Here is a 21,236-nt window from a genome sequence, read left to right on the forward strand (position 1 = left end):
TAGCGTCATTATTTTGAGGCCTGTAATGTTTTTATTTTTTCACCGACAGAGCTGTGTGAGGGGTCTGTTCTTTGTGTACCGAGCTGAAACTTAGTACTGACATTTTGGGGTACACATTCAAAGTTTCCTAATATTTTCTTGCATATTTTGAAGTAATTTTACCAATTAAACTCTCCCCCACCATTTTCATAGTTTCAATTTTCTTTTTCACAGCCTTTAAGGGTTAGATACCATATATACTCTAGTATAAGCCGAGATTTTCAGCCCAAATTTTTGGGCTGAAAGTGCCCCTCTCGGCTTATACTCGAGTCACGGTCGGGTCGGCGGGTGAGGGGGAGAGAGGGCTGAGGCATACTTACCTGCTTTCGGAGCTCCTGGCGCTGTCCCTGCAGTCCCACGTCTTCGGGTGCCGCAGCTCTTCCCCTGTTCAGCGGTCACGTGGGACCGCTCATTAGAGAAATTAATATGTACTCCACTCCCATAGGGGTGGTGCCGCATATTCATTTCTCTAATGAGCGGTAATGGTGACCGCTGATAGAGGAAGAGGCTGCGGCACCCGGAGACCAGCTGTCCGGGAGAAGGAGCGGGACGCCGGGGGCAGGTAAGTATTACATATTCACCTGTCCGCGTTCCACCCGCCGGGCGCCGCTCCATCTTCTGGCTCTGACTGTGCAGGTCAGAGGGCGCGATGACGCATATAGTGTGCGCGCCGCCCTCTGCCTGAACAGTCAGTGCGGAGAGACGCCGGGACGCTGAGGAGCTGCAAGCAAGAGAGGAGAGTATGGCATTTTTTTTTTTTTATTGCAGCAGCCGCAGCATTATATATACCGGTAGCACAGCTTACTATTGCACATCTATGGGGCAATAATGAACGGTGCAGAGCACTATATGGCAGAGCTTTCTATGGCACATCTATGGGGCAATAATGAACAGTGCAGAGCACTATATGGCACAGCTTTATATGGCACATCTATGGGGCAATAATGAACGGTGCAAAGCACTATATGGCACAGTTTTATATGGCACATCTATGGGGCCATAATGAATGGTGCAGAGCATTATATGTGGCACAGCTTTATATAGAGCATCTATGGGGCAATAATGAACAGTATGGGGCATTATATATGGCATAGCTTTATATGGAGCATCTATGGGGCAATAATGAACAATATGGAGCATTATATGTGGCACAGCTTTATATCGAGCATTTTATGGGGCAATAATGAACGGCATGGAGCATCCATTTTCATTTCTGAAATTCACCAGTAGCCTCTGCATTTCCTACCCTAGGCTTATACTCGAGTCAATAAGTTTTCCCAGTTTTTTGTGGCAAAATTAGGGGGGTTGGCTTATACTCGGATCGGCTTATACTCGAGTATATACGGTAATATTCTATGAAAGTATATCAACAATTCATAGACAAGAGTGAATATATATATATATATATATATATATATATATATATATATATATATATATATATATATATATATATATATACATACATACATACATACAGTTATATGAAAAAGTTTGGAAGTTTGGGCACCCCTATTAATCTTAAGCTTAATGTTTTATAAAAAATTGTTTTTTTTTTGCAACAGCTATTTCAGTTTCATATATCTAATAACTGTTGGACACAGTAATGTTTCTGCCTTGAAATGAGGTTTATTGTAACTAACAGAAAATGTGCAATCTGCATTCAAACTAAATTTGACAGGTGCATAAGTATGGGCAGCTTTTAGCTTCTCCAAATGTGCTTTTGCATACCTCAGCCGACTGTTTGTGGCGTGCTTGCAGAAACGGCTTCTTTCGTATCACTCTCCCATACAGCTTCTCCTTGTGCAAAGTGCGTTGTATAGTTGACCGATGTGCAGTGACACCATCTGCAGCAAGTTGATGCTGCAGCTCTCTGGAGGTGGTCTGAGGATTGTCCTTGACTGACCTCACCATTCTTCTTCTCTGCCTTTCTGATGTTTTTCTTGGCCTGCCACTTCTGGCCTTAACCCCTTCATGACCTTGGGATTTTTCGTTTTTCCGTGTTCGTTTTTCACTCCCCTCCTTCCCAGAGCCATAACTTTTTTATTTTTCCGTCAATTTGGCCATGTGAGGGCTTATTTTTTGCGGGACGAGTTGTACTTTTGAACGACATCATTGGTTTTAGCATGTCGTGTACTAGAAAACGGGAAAAAAATTCCAATTGCGGTGAAATTGCAAAAAAAGTGCAATCCCACACTTGTTTTTTGTTTTGGCTTTTTTGCTAGGTTCACTAAATGCTAAAACTGACCTGCCATTATGATTCTCCAGGTCAGTTCGAGTTCATAGACACCTAATATGTCTAGGTTATTTTTTATCTAAGTGGTGAAAAAAAAATTCCAAACTTTGCTAAAAAGAGCGCGCTCGCCGCTATTCAGCGGTTTCTCGGTGGGCGCGGCCATCTTCCTGAGGCCGCGCGTGCGCAGATGGAGTCTCCTGCTTCCCGGGGCTTCAGGAAAATGGCAGGTATTCCATCTGCGCACGCGCGGCCTCAGGAAGATGGCCGCGCCCACCGAGAAACCGCTGAATAGCGGCGAGCGCACTCTTTTTCTACAGCTGCGCAGTGCATTCGGCACTTGCGCATGCGAGAAGCACTACGCCACCAACGGGAACATAAGCAAGATCTGGGGGAAGAAACAGCGCTGTGACCACGCCCATCCGACCTGACCAGCCTGATTGACAGGCGAAAAAGGCCACTTTTGTAAGGTATTTCGGCAGCATAGGTAGGGAATCAGGGGACAAAAAATACCCTATTGTAAGGCACAGCTCAGGCCCTATTTAACGGTATTTTTATCTCCTACTGAAAAAACGGGGTGACAGGTTCCCTTTAAGTAGCTTTTCTCATGATTGCATACACCTGGCTATGAAGTTCAAAGTCCAATGAGGTTAGAAAACCAAAAAAAGTGCTTTAGTAAGTCAGTAAAAAGTAGGTAGGAGTATTTAAAACAAGAAAATGATAAGGGTGCCCATACTTATGCACCTGTCAAATTTTGTTTGAATGCAGATTGCACATTTTCTGTTAGTACAATAAACCTCATTTCAAGGCAGAAACATTACTGTGTCCAACAGTTATTGGATATATGAAACTGAAATAGCTGTTGCAAAAAAACCAAAACAATTTTTATAAAACATTAAGCTTAAGATTAATAGGGGTGCCCAAACTTTTTCATATAAGTGTGTGTATGTGTGTATGTATATATATATATATATATATATATATATATATATATATATATATATATATATATATATATATATATATATATATATATATATATATATATATATATATTTTTTTTTTTTTTTTAATTTATGAATGGGAAAAGAGAATGTGGCGATTTATATATATTTAACATCCGCATTTCTTCATCCTCAGCTGCTGCATGGGTGAGGGCAATGTCCACTTAAATGCTGCTGTATAAGATTAACAGTAACCCGAAAATAGCTCCAGTTGCTGTGGTTAGAGGCAGGTGCTGGATGTATACCACAGCCGGCACCTCGCCTGTATGGATGAGGCCCAGCTTCCTAGCCAGCTGCATGCGCTGGCATCCTCCTCGTACCATACTACTTTGTCATAGGGTGGGAAGGGGTTAAGGAGAACCATCATCCCCCTTCCACCGATATTGCCTCAAGGCATGGGGCTCATCCAGCCAGACTCTACTCTACAGGGATGAGGGTTTATCTGTCCTTTGAGGAGTTTCCAACTTAGCATTTATCCCTGGCCATGTCGCAAGGCTCGTTTAAGGGTCGGTCATTGACTGATAAGGTGGCTACCTCCCCTCTGCGAGATGGCCAATTTGCATATCGATTCTTCTCGTAGCAGAAGTTATTCCAATAATTGCATATTACAGAGCAAAAGATAATGCAAAAGTCTAAAACTGAAGGAAAGGCTAAGTCTTGCAGGTCCGCTCTTAACGTAGGATGGATGTATTACTGACCTGAATCCAAATTCTGTTATTGGAGTACAGTAAATCCAAGTGGCCACATTTTAATGACCGCCAATATGTATTTTTACTGACCTGAGATATAATAGAATAGCATCCCCATACAGGTGACAATCCAGCAGCTGTTGGCTGTACACTATAGCTGACAACTGGCTACATCAGCCACAATCATAGTTGGTACCGCCCATATCTGATTAACCTCTTAGATGCTGCTGTCAATAGTGAATACAGTTGTGCTCAAAAGTTTACATACCCTAGCAGAATTTTTGCTTTTCTGGCCTTTTTTTTTTTTTTTTTTTCTCAGAGAATATAAATGATAACGCCAAAACTTCAAAACTTTCTCTCCACTTATGGTTAGGTGAAGCCATTTATTGTGAAACTACTGTGTTTTCTCTTTATAAATCATAATGACAGCCCAAAACATCCAAATAACCCTGATCAAAAGATCTCATACCCTGGTGATTTTGGCCTGATAACATGCACAGAAGTTGACACAAATGGGTGTGAATCTCTACAAAAGGTAACATCCTCACCTGTGACCTGTTTGCATGTAATCAGTGTGTGTGCATAAAAGCTGATTGAGTTTCTGGGATCCAGACAGACGTGCATCTTTCATCCAGCCACTGACGTTTCTGGATTGTGAGTCACGGGGAAAGCAAAAGAATTGTCAACGGATCTACGGGAAAAGGTAGTTGGACTGTATAAAACAGGAAAGGGATACAAAAAGATATCCAAGGGATTGATAATGCCAGTCAGCAACGTTCAAACTATGATTAACAAATGGAAAGTAGGGGCTCTGTGAAAAAACCACGGTCAGGTACACCAACAAAAAATGTCATCTACAACTGCCAGTAAAATTGTGGCTGTTACAAGATGCACAATAAGGAGGCATGTGAAAAAAAATGGGCTGCATGGTCGAGTCGTCAGAAGAAAGCCATTACTGCGCAAATTTGGCATGATGAGACCAAAACTGAACTTTTTGGCCACAACCATAAACGTTACATGTGGAGAGAGGTCAACAAGGCCTATGATGAAAGGAACACCATTCCTACTGCAAAGCACGGAGGTGGATAGCTGATGTGTGAGCTACAAAAGGCACAAGAAACTTGGTCAAAGTTGAAGAAAAAAAATGAACGCAGCACATCATCAGCAAATACTGGAGGCAAATTTGCACTCATCAGCCTGGAAGCTGCGCATGGGGACGTATTTGGGCACTCCAACATGACAACGATCCAAAACACAAGGCCAAGTCGACCTGTCACTGGCTACAGCAGAAGAAAGTGAAGGTTCTGGAGTGGCCATCTCAGTCTCCTGACCTCAATATCATTGAGCCACTCTGGGGAGATCTCAAGCGCACAGTTCATGCTAGACAGACCAGGAATTTACAGGAACTGGAGGATTTTTCCCAAGAAAAGTGGGCAGCTTTACCATCTGAGAAAATAAAGAACTTCATCCACAACTACCACAAAAGACTTCAAGCTGTCAAGAGGGTGCAATACATAGTATTAAGAAATGGGGTATGTGAACGTTTGATCAGAGTCATTTGGATGTTTTGGGTTGTCATTATGACTTAAAAAGAGAAAACAGTAGTTTGACAATAAATAGCTTCGCCCAACCACTAACCATGAGTGGAGAAAAAGTTTTGGTGTCATCATTCATATTCTCTGAAAAAAGGCCAAGAAAGCAAAAATTCTGCCGGGGTATGGAAACTTTTGAGTACAACTATACATCATATAAATGGTTAACCGAGTGTAGGGGCTTCCTCTTTATCCCCATCAGCTCCCTGAGATCATGATTGTGTGGTCCTGATGTTTGCCATGGCAATTCACAGCCAAATAGCGGCCTTAGAGTCTCGGGGCTATAGCGGCCTGTTCAGAAGTTAGCAACATTTAAATGGTAAAAATACATTTTTTTTCATTCCTGCTATGCCACTTTGCATTCATTCCTTCACATAGCCTGAAGGGTTACCTGAAAGCAGTTTTCATTATGTCAGGGGGGTGCCGTTTTTAAAATGGTATCACTTTTGGAGGTTTTCCAATATCTAGGACCCCAAAAGTCACTTCAAACCTGAATAGGTCCTTCAAAAATATAAGTTTTGTAAATTTTCTTGAATCATTCAAAGTTTGGAAATTGCACATTATTTAACTTTTTTATCTAATTTCTGATTATTTTTTTTTACAAATACAAAACATATAGAAATAAATTTACCATTAACAGTACAACATGTCACGAAAAAACAAACTCAAAATCATTGGGATCTGTTGAACCCTTCCAGAGTTATTACCACATAAAGAGACACTGGTCAGATTTAAAAAATTTGGCTTGGTCACTAAGGGGTTAAAGAATGAAGCTAGAATTGGTGTGAATCATCCACAGGACTGGAAACATAGGCCACGTCAGTAATCTGTGGCCGCTGGACAGGAGTCCCGTGAACACCTCCTGGCATCTGCAGCTCTTCTTTTGATTAGCTGGCCTGGATTAACGTTACGATGCGGCTTTAATAGCTCCCGTCCAGTGACCACAGATTACCGTTGTGGCTGAACAAGCGGGTCCAACAAATCAATTTGCACTAACTCTTAATGTCGAAATTACCGCACCTTTTAATGCCGGCAGTTTCTGCAGTTCACGGTTATTGCTAACATTGAATCTTGAGGAGCTCTGTCGCTTTTCCTTCTTCACAACAGTTTGAGGGGTGGGTACCTTAATTTTCGATACCTGAGCTGGTGGGGGGATGCTATTCGCTTTTTTGTTGGACACCTAAAAGTTAAAGAAAAAAATAAAAGAAGAATTAAGGACAATATAACAGACCCCAATAACAGATCTGGGGGTCTTTATTAGGCCCTCAGCTTTCATGGTAGCTAATCAGAGCGACCTTGCTTCCTTCAGACAGCTTAAATGCTGAAGTCGCCCACTCCTGGTATGAATGCTGGGGAATCCGGATGTCTGTAGTCTCAGTCTCCCTTTAAGCACCCACAGATCAAACTACTGACCCAGTTTCTTGCAAAAGCCTCCATTAACCTCCTGACATCATGGCATGAGCGGACACAAGATCATTATACTTCTCTACTAGAATACGCTGCCCTGCTCTTAGCAACACAACTTGCATCTTCCACATATTCCTAAGGGTACCGTCACACTAAGCGACGCTGCAGCGATACCGACAACGATGTCGATCGCTGCAGCGTCGCTGTTTGGTCGCTGGAGAGCGGTCACACAGACAGATCTCCAGCGACCAAAGATCCCGAGGTCCCCGGTAACCAGGGTAAACATCGGGTTACTAAGCGCAGGGCCGCGCTAAGTAACCCGATGTTTACCATGGTTACCAGCGTAAACGTTAAAAAAAAAACAAACACTACATACTTACCTTCAGCTGTCTGTCCTCCGGCGCTCTGCTTTCCTCTGCACTGTCAGCGCCGGTCAGCCGGAAAGCAGAGCGGTGACGTCACCGCTGTGCTTTCCGGCTGGCCGGCACTGACATAGGATGCAGGAGGAGTGCAGAGAAGCAGAGAGCCGGGGACAGACAGCTGAAGGTAAGTATGTAGTGTTTGTTTTTTTAACGTTTACGCTGGTAACCAGGGTAAACATCGGGTCACTAAGCGCGGCCCTGGTTACCAGTTAAGACATCGCTGGATCGGCGTCACAGCGATGTCAGCGGGAGATCCAGCGACGAAATAAAGTGCTGGACTTTCCTCAGCGACCAACGATCTCCCAGCAGGGGCCTGATCGTTGGTCGCTGTCACACATAACGATTTCCTTAACGATATCGTTGCTACGTCACAAAAAGCAACGATATCATTATGTGTGACGGTACCTTAATGCTCCACTATAGCGAAAAGATGAGTTAACCATAACGACAACTACTCATCTGGCATCAAGAAAAAACGTGTCAGTTTACATCTCACAAAATGGCACGAGCGGCAGTGCCTGCCCAGTAGCATCTCTCGCTTACTGATGGCGGCACATGTGCTGTAGCATCTATCAGTAAGAGATAGATGCTACTGCGCGGGCGCCCCTGCTATTTTGCTATTTTGCAGGTGGTGCCTGCACAGTAGAATATAAAGACAAGTGATCGATGCTACTGCACATGCGCCGTCACCTTTTTCATGGAGGAAAAAAAAAAATTGGCTGCAGCAAAATGGAATTGGCGCTTGTGCAGTAGCATCTATCGGTAAGAGATAAATGCTACTGCACAGGCGCCGCCACCGATGCCGTTTTGCTGAATGTAAAAAGTTTTTCCTAACCCTCACAAAAGCCAACAATATTTTAAGAGTCCTCAACAATATTATCAACAATGTTATATGCATTGTGTAAAATAAGAGGCAGGTCAGGGAAGGATCAGTGACCTGTCAGAAGCCATACAGATAAATATGTAAGCAGCGCACAACATAAAGACCCCCCAAAGGCCGCCCCAGAGCATGAGAATCTCATTAACTGAACACTATGAATAAAGATTAAACAACCACGAGACAGATTTCATCACCAGGTATCAGTGTAAGGGTATGTGTCCACCTTCAGGATGGCCGGCGGTTTAGTCGGAGCAGCAAACCCGCTCCGCACTAAGCTCCGCCACCTTCTGGGACGCGATGATGCCAGATGTGTTCATAGCACACATCCGGGATCATCGCACCCCACCATAGGGCCCTGTGTTATACCTTGCGGCAGCACAGCGTCGCCGCAAGGTAAACGGACATGCTGTTATCTTAAAAGACGTGCCGAATGTCCGGAGTCGCAGGGCCGCCGCGTGCGTGTTACCACGCATAGTGGAGACAGGATTTCATTCAATCCCCTCCACTATGCTGTAACATCTGGACGCTGCGTGTTTGACACTGCGTCTCTATGCAGCGTTTACTGCACGTCGAAAAATACCCTAATCAGTATAACGGCGCACACCTGACACTGTCTGTAGTTACTGTGCACAATCGTGCTGTGAGGGGCACTTTAATCACACAACCATAATCTGGCGCCTACGTCCAGCAGACATCTGCAATGTGTTCAAAGTGTGATTTCTATACTTTTATGGTATTTTGATAATCAAAGAATATCATGGCACTGGCCAGGTCACAGGGAGGTGTCATCAGATCATCTGATGTGCCTATGCTCTAATAGGGCATATATGGACAGGGGACATTCTCGAGAGACTAGCCCTTTAAGATTACTTTTCCCCTGTCTATTATAGCTCCGCCACCAGATTGTCATTTACATTCAGACTCAGTCTTAGCAGCACATCAAAGAAAGTCATTATTGCCGAAAGTGTGCCTCCGAACAAACCCATAAGATCGTCATCATGTGAAGCACACAGGAAGTCAGGTGTGTGCACAAGGAGACAAGATCTGAGGCCGCTTTGTGAAAGCACTGCACAGGATCTGTAGAGGAATCAACCCCATCCCCCTTTGGCACCGCACAGAGATCTCTGCTGCTGAAATTCTGATTCCTTTTGCTAAGTAAATGCCATTCACATCAATGACGGCATGTGCTGGCGAGATATATTTGGGGCAATGTAACCTTACAGAGTTTATCGGGTGCAGCTCACTTCTGAAGGTAGGCAAGCAGTGCGAGCCATGAGGATCACGAGTGCATCTAATTGTGGACAGGACAGTTACTGATGCTTATGTCCCAGAAATGATCTGCACTGGACAAACCCTTTAACACCAGGCACCCATTTAATGTAGGAAAAACTAAGCCATTAGGGGAGACAGTCAACAAGCCTGCTGACAGTTTCTAGTAACATCCACAAGAGCTGTGAATGCAGATGTGTAGTATAAAAAGCTGTAATGTAACTCTGCTCCTAAGTGCCTCAACTTTGCAACATACAAAGTCTGTGCACACCATGCATTTACAAAGGATTTTACAGGTGGAAAATCAGCTGCATGTTGCAGCACCAGCATCATGGATGTCTCTGCAGGTTCTGCAAAGAAAAAAATCTATAGGATAAATTGAGCAGCGGCTCAAATTCACAGCAAGTCAAATTTATCCTATGGAAGTCATCCATTGCAATAGAAAGGGGGAAACATGCAGTAAAGCCGCAGAGTGGTCAGTCCGTATGTACCAAACTTCACATGCAGCAATTTGTCAGCATCTGCACCTTCATCTGGAGAAGTGGGCTTGCAGAAATCCATGTTCTTGCCACACACAAAAAAAAGCTCCTGGAATGGATTTTCATTTGCAGAAATATCTACCATGTCTGAATACACTCAGAGAATATCTATTCTTATCAGTCCTACCTTGGCACGGGTGGCTGCAGTGATGCCAGCTTACATACTGCACGTGTCTGCATGATCCGGCCCTCATACAATTTACTTACAAGAGATCAACACATGAAGCTGCCAAGCTCACACCGAGCGGCTGTTTACACAGTGTCTAGTGCACAATGCGATGCAGATCTATCTCGCCAATATCACCACTTATGTCGGGCAGACAGCCAAAACGCTCCTGGTATTAAACGCCAAAACCCCTCTGGAACAGCTCATATTTCCCAGCTCAGCACCCTGTCGATTAGTCTAAGAAAGCTGCAGCACATCCGCAGAATTACTGCACTCCCCCTGTGCTGCCCCCCAAACACATTGCATGTGGATAAGGAAGGGGCCCTGTGCATACACAGACACTGGAGGGAGTTGTAGTAAAAGTCACAAAGCTGCAGCCGACATGCTGCTGAAAGTGGGATGAGCAGCCACAGCGCGATCAATATGAATGCCAACTATTAATGACAAACAGAGCGGACACAAGGATGCAGGCTGAGCGTCTCCTACCACCACGAGGAGGGGTGAGAAGTGTCTGACACACAGTAAGCACCATGCATACAAAGAGCGTCCCCCTCCATGATTGACCATCAGGGACCAAGTCTTGCTAGCATTATATGACATAGTAAGAGGGCGACCTCCAGTGCTTCCCAGAATGCCCTTGGATGACGGCTGCTCCTTATTTCCTGCGCAGATCTAAGCTTTGTCCAATGGCGTAGCTCCCCTGCTCCTCTACAGTGAAAGCTTACAGCGTGCCAGAGCAGCACAGGGGCCCGCAAGCCTCCCCGTCTTGTCAGCACTCACTTCATGCTCAGGGTTCTCTTGTCCTTCTTTTCCACCTTTGCCACTTTTCCCAGTTTTCGGAGGTTCCTGAAAAAGTACAAAAAGAAAGAAAATAAAACTGGAAGTTAAATCAAATCTCTGTATTCTCGACAAGGACAGACAAGATCGGGGTCTGCAGAGGCTCCATGTCAGAGGGGCGGCTGAGATCACATGTGTGAATGGAAAGGTCTCTGGAGATGTGTCATACTGTCAGTGACCATGGGGGCAGGGAGGTTTCCTCACTTCCAGTCAATGGGGCTAATGAAGGATGCTATGGTCAGCCGCTCTCCAGCAAAGCGGCTGGTAACAGGGAGCAATAGAATACGGTCAATAAAATAATTGAGGCGGTGGGAGAACTGTACCCAGACTCGGAGCTTCTTGACTATGCATATACCCCCCGAATCCTCCCCTATCTTTATAAAGGGGCCAGACTACAGACAGGGGCTCTTTTACCACGGCTTCCTGCCCACCTTGCTTTAGTTCACATTCAATAATAGAAGTAGATTAGGGAACTGCAAGTTTAGCAATTGCTGAAAATCTTCAGTGTGCACGGCTTCACCTGCATATTACAAATATCAAAGCTTGGACCAACCACTAGACGTGTCAAAGTACCTCGGGTTAATGGACTGCACACAAAAAACGCAACTTCATACAAGCTAGTTCCACAAATAACCCGATAAAGTACAGCGTGGAATCATCACATCAAAATGACAAGCGGGGACGAGAGATCTGCATTTTTGGGGATACTACAGAAAGTCTATCACCAGTGGGGTCTGGAACGGTCCTCCCTGTTTGGCTGCACAGCGCCCCTCTCTGCTGTGCAGGGAACTTAGCAATATTCCATTGCTATTCCCAAGCTGCTGGGATGGCGGCAACTTTCATAAAAGAAATAAAGGGGTTCTCCACTACTGGACAGCATTTACTTAACACACACTAACCTGCTGCAGTGGCACATACACAATTCTGCTATTCCCTGCGAGTCATAACGATGTTGTGTCATATGACTGCTGCAGCCAATCAGCTTCCCACTTGCTCAGAGAAGACGTCTACTCTTTCAGAACATTGATGAGCTGCAGCCGTTCAAGTGACCCGCCGTGAATAGCAGAGACAACATCACTGGAACAGCGCAGCTGTGGAAGGTGACAATCCACGGTTTTTACTTTAAAAGACACCCAGATGTAGCTAAGCAAAAGTTGTCCAGTGATGGACAATCCCTTTAACTAAGACTAAAAACTCCACATTGTGCTCATGCATCAGATCACATAAAATATTTTCCACAAAGGATTCTGATAAACGCAACAATACACTGAAATAATACAAAGAAATTACACCACAAATTAGAGGAAGCAAAAATACAAGTGGTTCAGACACTAAATACTGACTCTGGTAGAAATCTATGGGGGCCGTCCTCCGTGCTATGGTCACTTGGCAATTCTTACCATATACCGTGCTGTACAGGCCTGGGATAAAGATGGCATGTCCCAAAAGGGAATCGCCAAAGCAAGCGCCATAAATACACCGATCTAGTAGTCAATAGACTGAATTATGAGGCATAGTGAGTGCAGCTCTGGAGTATAATACAGGAGGTAACTCAGGATCAGTACAGGATCAGTAATGTAATGTATGTACACAGTGACTGCACCAGCAGAATAGTGAGTGCAGCTCTGGAGTATAGTATAGGATGTAACTCAGGATCAGTAATGTAATGTATGTACACAGTGACTGCACCAGCAGAATAGTGAGTGCAGATCTGGAGGATAATACAGGATGTAACTAAGGATCAGTAATGTAATGTATGTACACAGTGACTGCACCAGCAGAATAGTGAGTGCAGATCTGGAGGATAATACAGGATGTAACTCAGGATCAGTAATGTAATGTATGTATACAGTGACTGCACCAGCAGAATAGTGAGTGCAGCTCTGGGGTATAATACAGGATGTAACTCAGGATCAGTAATGTAATGTATGTACACAGTGACTGCACCAGCAGAATAGTGAGTGCAGCTCTGGGGTATAATACAGGATGTAACGCAGGATCAGTACAGGATCAGTAATGTAATGTATGTACACAGTGACTGCACCAGCAGAATAGTGAGTGCAGATCTGGAGGATAATACAGGATGTAACTCAGGATCAGTAATGTAATGTATGTATACAGTGACTGCACCAGCAGAATAGTGAGTGCAGCTCTGGAGGATAATACAGGATGTAACTCAGGATCAGTAATATAATGTATGTATACAGTGACTGCACCAGCAGAATAGTGAGTGCAGCTCTGGAGGATAATACAGGATGTAACTCAGGATCAGTACAGGATCAGTAATGTATGTACACAGTGACTGCACCAGCAGAATAGTGAGTACAGCTCTGGAGGATAATACAGGATGTAACTAAGGATCAGTAATGTAATGTATGTATACAGTGACTGCACCAGCAGAATAGTGAGTGCAGATCTGGAGGATAATACAGGATGTAACTCAGGATCAGTAATGTAATGTATGTACACAGTGACTGCACCAGCAGAATAGTGAGTGCAGCTCTGGGGTATAATACAGGAGGTAACTCAGGATCAGTAATGTAATGTATGTACACAGTGACTGCACCAGCAGAATAGTGAGTGCAGATCTGGAGGATAATACAGGATGTAACTAAGGATTAGTAATGTAATGTATGTACATAGTGACTGCACCAGCAGAATAGTGAGTGCAGCTCTGGAGTATAATACAGGATGTAACTCAGGATCAGTAATGTAATGTATGTACACAGTGACTGCACCAGCAGAATAGGGAGTGCAGCTCTGGGGTATAACACAGGAGGTAATTCTGGATCAATAATGTAATGTATATACACAGTGACTGCACCAGCAGAATAGTGAGTGCAGCTCTGGGGTATAATACAGGATGTAACTCGGGATCAGTAATGTAATGTATGTACACAGTGACTGCACCAGCAGAATAGTGAGTGCAGCTCTGGAGTATAATACAGGATGTAACTCAGGATCAGTAATGTAATGTATGTACACAGTGACTGCACCAGCAGAATAGTGAGTGCAGCTCTGGGGTATAATACAGGATGTAACTCGGGATCAGTAATGTAATGTATGTGCACAGTGACTGCACCAGCAGAATAGTGAGTGCAGCTCTGGGGTATAATACAGGATGTAACTCGGGATCAGTAATGTAATGTATGTACACAGTGACTGCACCAGCAGAATAGTGAGTGCAGCTCTGGGGTATAATACAGGATGTAACTCAGGATCAGTAATGTAATGTATGTACACAGAGACTGCACCAGCAGAATAGTGAGTGCAGCTCTGGGGTATAATACAGGATGTAACTCAGGATCAGTAATGTAATGTATGTACACAGTGACTGCACCAGCAGAATAGTGAGTGCAGCTCTGGAGTATAATACAGGATGTAACTCAGGATCAGTAATGTAATGCATGTACATAGTGACTGCACCAGCAGAATAGTGAGTGCAGCTCTGGAGTATAATACAGGATGTAACTCAGGATCAGTAATGTAATGCATGTACATAGTGACTGCACCAGCAGAATAGCGAGTACAGCTCTGGAGCAGAATCCCCTTTCCTCAGACTTATGGTGGTCACATGACCCTCTATATGAGGTCAGTGATATTAGATGGTGCAGGGGGTGTATTTATTTCTGTAGAAGTGTTACAGATCACCATAGTAACCATCCCACCAATCTGACTGCGGCTCTCAGTCGGGTCTGTGTAATGAAGCCGCGTCCTGATTGGCTCCTCGCTCGCACTAGCTGTGAGAAGGCTCCGGGGACGAGAGCACGAAGTTTCCTCCCTTCCCCGCAACTTTTACTACTCCAGTCCCAGGCGGCAGGCTAGGCCCCGGAGCGCCCGCTAAAGTTTAATCCGTGCTGCCGCCCCTCCAGTCACATCCCCCGGGGCCGCCGCCCACTCCGCACACGCTGCGGCCGGATAGGGAAGACTCACTTTGTCCTTCTTGTTTTTATTCGGCATGGCGGCGCTCCTGGTGCGGCTGCGGCGGCTCTCGGTGACACTCAGCCCTCCCCCGCCCGCCTCCTCCGTGTATTCCTCTCACTTCTTCGCAGGCTGCTGCCGCAGCGCCTCACCTCCGGCCGCTCCAGCTCCCATTGGCCACGGCGAATCACGTGCCTCAACGTCTATAGGTCGAGTCCCCGCCCCGTTGTTGTGGACACGCCCCCGTTACTCATTCTCGGGAGCTCGCGTGAGAGGCCGAGCGGGGTCTGAGTGAGAGCTCTGAGGGTCGCAGGTGGGAAACTTCACGACTCGTCCATACAGGACTATATCACAACACAGTGGCATGCCGGGACTTGTAGTTCTGTAGTCATCACTGCTGTTGAGTATGACAATGGAACAACTTTACTACCTTACTTTTACCTGTGCTGCCATGTGCTTTTTTTTAACTATATTTTTTTAACTATATAAAAACAGTTTCTCTCCTGGAAATACTTCAGACTAAACCATAATTGTATTGTCATGGAGCTTAGCTTTTCCCATGCTGGGGCCTTTAGCCTCTGAGCTTTAGCTCTTTTTTTCTTTGCAGTTTCTTTGACCTTGGGGCGAATTTGCTGAGAATCCTGGAAACATTGCCTTGAATGTTTTACCCTGTGACTAATATTTTTCACCATAGAATAAAATGGCGTTACAGCCTATTCCTAGATGGACCGGCAGCTGCAAACCTCTCTAAGATCATTGCTGATGTCTTTACGTTTTTGTTGGAGGTAAAAACCCCTCCAGATCAGCAAACTGCCTAAACTTCTGCTTTTGCGGAGACGCTAACACTGGTAGGGTGTCATTACTTCTTCACACACGGCTTCTGCATTTTGGTAAATGGTGTAGTTTGTCGACTTGTTTGGGATTTACCACATTTTATGTCCTGGTAAACAAATTTTAAAAAATATCTACGTTATTAGTCCCTGTGAATCTGTGATCACTGGATCACATGTACTATATAGGACAAAGAAGTGTCAAATTAGCCACCCCTTATGAAGCTACAGGCTGCGGGGTTGGGGGGCGGACGATGATCATCGGAAGGGGCACCTTCTCCCATTTCCAGCTTTATAAGTGCCAGCAATCAGACCTAGCAGTAGATTTGGATGCTGGCTGTGCCACACAGCAATCACCAGGGGATAGTAGGTTCTGGCACATGTCTGGCTCTTGGCGCTGTCCCTGCTTCACCCTTCCACAAGGGATGGTTGTACGGGATTCCCAACATTGAAGTTGCCCAGGGACCCCCTATCTCTAAAGGGGTCCCGTAGAAAACTTGTCCCCCTAAAAGACCCCTTCTCCACCCTAGGCCACCACGGATTGGGACATTAACTCACTATCGTCAGCTGCATTCACACTTAGCGCCAACTTTCTGCGTTTTTCTGATGAAAAACCCCACAGAAAGCACAGTGCAAACCTCACAGTTTTGGAGAACAGCACATTACTGCAGCGTGTGAACACAGCTCTAGATACTTAGGCTATTGATAATTAACCCTTTCACAAATTCTGACCCTCTGAAACATGATTTCCGGGGTCTGATTTGCTATAATGTCTGTCCTTCCTACCACCACCACTCCCATCCATCTATGGCCTCATTAAGATGTGTTTTTTTTTTTTTGGGGGGGGGGGGTTGCATACAAGAAAACAAGAACCATTTTTCCTCAGTGCGCTAGATCCCATTTTTATCCGTTTTTGGTCTTTGTCTTTTTGTACCATCAATTTTAACCATTAAACAGTATAAACTGGACAGCACTTAGATGAATCAGAGATGACATCCGAGTGCTATAAACATATGAAGATTGCCTACACTGATACATTGCACCAAGTCTTCAGCTATGTGAGCTGGACTAGGTTACAGCAATCTTATACCTTTTGCATGAAAATACAGAATGTTTCTATTCACTGAAAACAAGCAGAGGTTATGGAAACGGAGGTATTGAAATGCAAAGTATATTAGAGAGTTGCAGAGTGTCATTTTTTACTGATAAAGCTTTATTAATCTAAAGATAGACAATTCCTTGAAGACAGGCTCGGGTGATTGCAGCCCTATAGTCCTGTGGGGGGGCTCGCACATCTCCTTGCTGACATTGAGAAGCTCTGGCCAGACATCTTTCCTCCCTGTATTCCCTCTGCTTCTGTCTTTTTCCATCTAAATAATTTATCTCTAAAATTGTGTTTACCTTCTCCCTACTTATTGATGGGAGTGCAGCGGGCGGCATGTTCGCACCATCTGGCACCGCCACACTTGCAGTACAGCCTATTGCTGACTTGCGGTTTCCGGAATGACGTCTTTTAGTAATTTGCTAATTATACTCTGCAGCCAGAAAGAGGCGGTAACGTAACCGAGCCACATAGATGTCACAGTAGTTGCAAATGGGCTCACATCATATTTGGAGGCGGTCCTACAGAGCCCCCCACAGACAGATGGAGTAAGATGGAGGTGCTCATGCTCAATGACTTCATGCTAACTGCACAGGAGGTTGGTGCTCATGCTCAATGACTTCATGCTAACTGCACAGGAGAATGGTGCTCATGCTCAATGACTTCATGCTAACTGCACAGGAGAATGGTGCTCATGCTCAATGACTTCAAGCTAACTGCACAGGAGGTTGGTGCGCATGCTCAATGACTTCATGCTAACTGCACAGGAGGCTGGTGCTCATGCTCAATGACTTCATGCTAACTGCACAGGAGGCTGGTGCTCATGCTCAATGACTTCATGCTAACTGCACAGGAGGCTGGTGCTCATGCTCAATGACTTCAAGCTAACTGCACAGGAGGTTGGTGCTTATGCTCAATGACTTCATGCTAACTGCACAGGAGGCTGGTGCTCATGCTCAATGACTTCAAGCTAACTGCACAGGAGGTTGTTGTGCATGCTCAATGACTTCATGCTAACTGCACAGGAGGCTGGTGCTCATGCTCAATGACTTCATGCTAACTGCACAGGAGAATGGTGCTCATGTTCAATGACTTCATGCTAACTGCACAGGAAGCTGGTGCTCATGCTCAATGACTTCAAGCTAACTGCACAGGAGGTTGGTGCTCATGCTCAATGACTTCATGCTAACTGCACAGGAGGCTGGTGCTCATGCTCAATGACTTCATGCTAACTGCACAGGAGGTTGGTGCTCATGCTCAACGACTTCATGCTAACTGCACAGGAGGATGGTGCTCATGCTCAATGACTTCATGCTAACTGCACAGGAGGATGGTGCGCATGCTCAATGACTTCATGCTAACTGCACAGTATAATAGTGCTCATACTCAATGACTTCATTAACTGCACAGGATGATAGTTCTCGTGCTCAATGACTTCATGCTAACTGCACAGGATGATAGTTCTCGTGCTCAATGACTTCATGCTAACTGCACAGGATGATAGTGCTCGTGCTCAATGACTTCATGCTAACTGCACAGGAGGATGGTGCTCATGCTCAATGACTTCATGCTAACAGCACAGGAGGATGTGCTCAAGCTCAATGACTTCATGCTAACTGCACAGGATAATAGTGCTCATACTCAATGACTTCATTCTAACTGCACAGGATGATAGTTCTCGTGTTCAATGACTTCATGCTAACTGCACAGTAGGATGATGCTCAATGACTTCATGCTAACTGCACAGGAGGATGGTGCTTGTGCTCAATGACTGTAAGCTAACTGCACAGGAGGCTGGTGCTTGTGGTCAATGACTTCATGCTAACTGCACAGGAGGATGGTGCTTGTGCTCAATGACTGTAAGCTAACTGCACAGGAGGCTGGTGCTCGTGCTCAATGACTTCATGCTAACTGCACAGGAGGATAGTGCTTGTGCTCAATGACTTCATGCTAACTGCACAGGAGGATGGTGCTCATGCTCAATGACTTCATGCTAACAGCAGAGGAGGCTGGTGCTCATGCTCAATGACTTCATGCTAACTGCCCAGGAGGATGGTGCTCATGCTCAATGACTGTATGCTAACTGCACAGGAGTATGGTGCTCATGCTCAATGACTTAATGCTAACTGCAAAGGAGGATGGTTCTCATGCTCAATGACTTCATGCTAACTGCATAGGAGGCTGGTGCTCCTGCTCAATGATTTCATGCTGACTGCACAGGAGGATGGTGCTCATGCTTAATGACTTCGTTCTAACTGCACAGGAGGCTGGTGCTCGTGCTCAATGACTTCATGCTAACTGCACAGGAGGCTGGTGTTCATGCTCAATGACTTCAAGCTAACTGCACAGGAGGTTGGTGTGCATGCTCAATGACTTCATGCTAACTGCACAGGAGGCTGGTGCTCATGCTCAATGACTTCATGCTAACTGCACAGGAGGATGGTGCTCGTGCTCAATGACTTCATGCTAACTGCACAGGAGGCTGGTGCTCATGCTCAATGACTTCATGCTAACTGCACAGGAGGCTGGTGCTCATGCTCAATGACTTCAAGCTAACTGCACAGGAGGTTGGTGCGCATGCTCAATGACTTCATGCTAACTGCACAGGAGGTTGGTGCTCATGCTCAATGACTTCATGCTAACTGCACAGGAGAATGGTGCTCATGTTCAATGACTTCATGCTAACTGCACAGGAAGCTGGTGCTCATGCTCAATGACTTCAAGCTAACTGCACAGGAGGTTGGTGCTCATGCTCAATGACTTCATGCTAACTGCACAGGAGGCTGGTGCTCATGCTCAATGACTTCATGCTAACTGCACAGGAGGTTGGTGCTCATGCTCAACGACTTCATGCTAACTGCACAGGAGGATGGTGCTCATGCTCAATGACTTCATGCTAACTGCACAGGAGGATGGTGCGCATGCTCAATGACTTCATGCTAACTGCACAGTATAATAGTGCTCATACTCAATGACTTCATTAACTGCACAGGATGATAGTTCTCGTGCTCAATGACTTCATGCTAACTGCACAGGATGATAGTTCTCGTGCTCAATGACTTCATGCTAACTGCACCAGGATGATAGTGCTCGTGCTCAATGACTTCATGCTAACTGCACAGGAGGATGGTGCTCATGCTCAATGACTTCATGCTAACAGCACAGGAGGATGTGCTCAAGCTCAATGACTTCATGCTAACTGCACAGGATAATAGTGCTCATACTCAATGACTTCATTCTAACTGCACAGGATGATAGTTCTCGTGTTCAATGACTTCATGCTAACTGCACAGGATGATAGTGCTCGTGCTCAATGACTTCATGCTAACTGCACAGGAGGATGATGCTCATGCTCAATGACTTCATGCTAACTGCACAGGAGGATGGTGCTTGTGCTCAATGACTGTAAGCTAACTGCACAGGAGGCTGGTGCTTGTGCTCAATGACTTCATGCTAACTGCACAGGAGGATGGTGCTTGTGCTCAATGACTGTAAGCTAACTGCACAGGAGGCTGGTGCTCGTGCTCAATGACTTCATGCTAACTGCACAGGAGGATAGTGCTTGTGCTCAATGACTTCATGCTAACTGCACAGGAGGATGGTGCTCATGCTCAATGACTTCATGCTAACTGCACAGGAGGCTGGTGCTCATGCTCAATGACTTCATGCTAACTGCCCAGGAGGATGGTGCTCATGCTCAATGACTGTATGCTAACTGCACAGGAGTATGGTGCTCATGCTCAATGACTTAATGCTAACTGCAAAGGAGGATGGTTCTCATGCTCAATGACTTCATGCTAACTGCATAGGAGGCTGGTGCTCCTGCTCAATGATTTCATGCTGACTGCACAGGAGGATGGTGCTCATGCTTAATGACTTCGTTCTAACTGCACAGGAGGCTGGTGCTCGTGCTCAATGACTTCATGCTAACTGCACAGGAGGATGGTGCTCGTGCTCAATGACTTCATGCTAACTGCACAGGAGGATGGTGCTCATGCTCAATGAGTTCATGCTAACTGCACAGGAGGCTGGTGCTCCTGCTCAATGATTTTATGCTAACTGCACAGGAGGATGGTGCTCATGCTAAATGAGTTCATGCTAACTGCACAGGAGGATGGTGCTCATGCTCAATGACTTCATGCTAAATGTGCAGGAGGATGGTGCTTGTGCTCAATGATTTCAAGCTAACTGCACAGGAGGTTGGTGCGCATGCTCAATGACTTCATACTAACTGCACAGGAGGCTGGTGCTCATGCTCAATGACTTCATGCTAACTGCACAGGAGGCTGGTGCTCATGCTCAATGA

At 45.3% G+C, this 21,236-nt stretch overlaps 1 protein-coding gene across 2 annotated transcripts in view; it reads right to left on the reverse strand.

Annotated features, from left to right (window-relative positions):
- The window catches only part of PPP2R5C (protein phosphatase 2 regulatory subunit B'gamma), an 80,700-nt gene extending 65,523 nt beyond the window's left edge, over window positions 1-15,177 (reverse strand). For both annotated transcript variants that reach the window (XM_069738058.1, XM_069738040.1), the window contains exons 1-3: window positions 15,011-15,177; window positions 11,021-11,086; window positions 6,578-6,737 (exon numbers count right to left, since the gene is read on the reverse strand). In XM_069738058.1, coding sequence (XP_069594159.1) covers window positions 6,578-6,737; window positions 11,021-11,086; window positions 15,011-15,037 — 253 coding nt within the window. In that variant the 5' untranslated portion in view covers window positions 15,038-15,177. The remainder of the gene's footprint in view (window positions 1-6,577; window positions 6,738-11,020; window positions 11,087-15,010) is intronic.
- Between the last annotated feature and the right edge of the window lie 6,059 nt (window positions 15,178-21,236).

Source organism: Ranitomeya imitator, chromosome 1, assembly GCF_032444005.1.
Source record: "Ranitomeya imitator isolate aRanImi1 chromosome 1, aRanImi1.pri, whole genome shotgun sequence".
Lineage (NCBI taxonomy): Eukaryota > Metazoa > Chordata > Amphibia > Anura > Dendrobatidae > Ranitomeya > Ranitomeya imitator.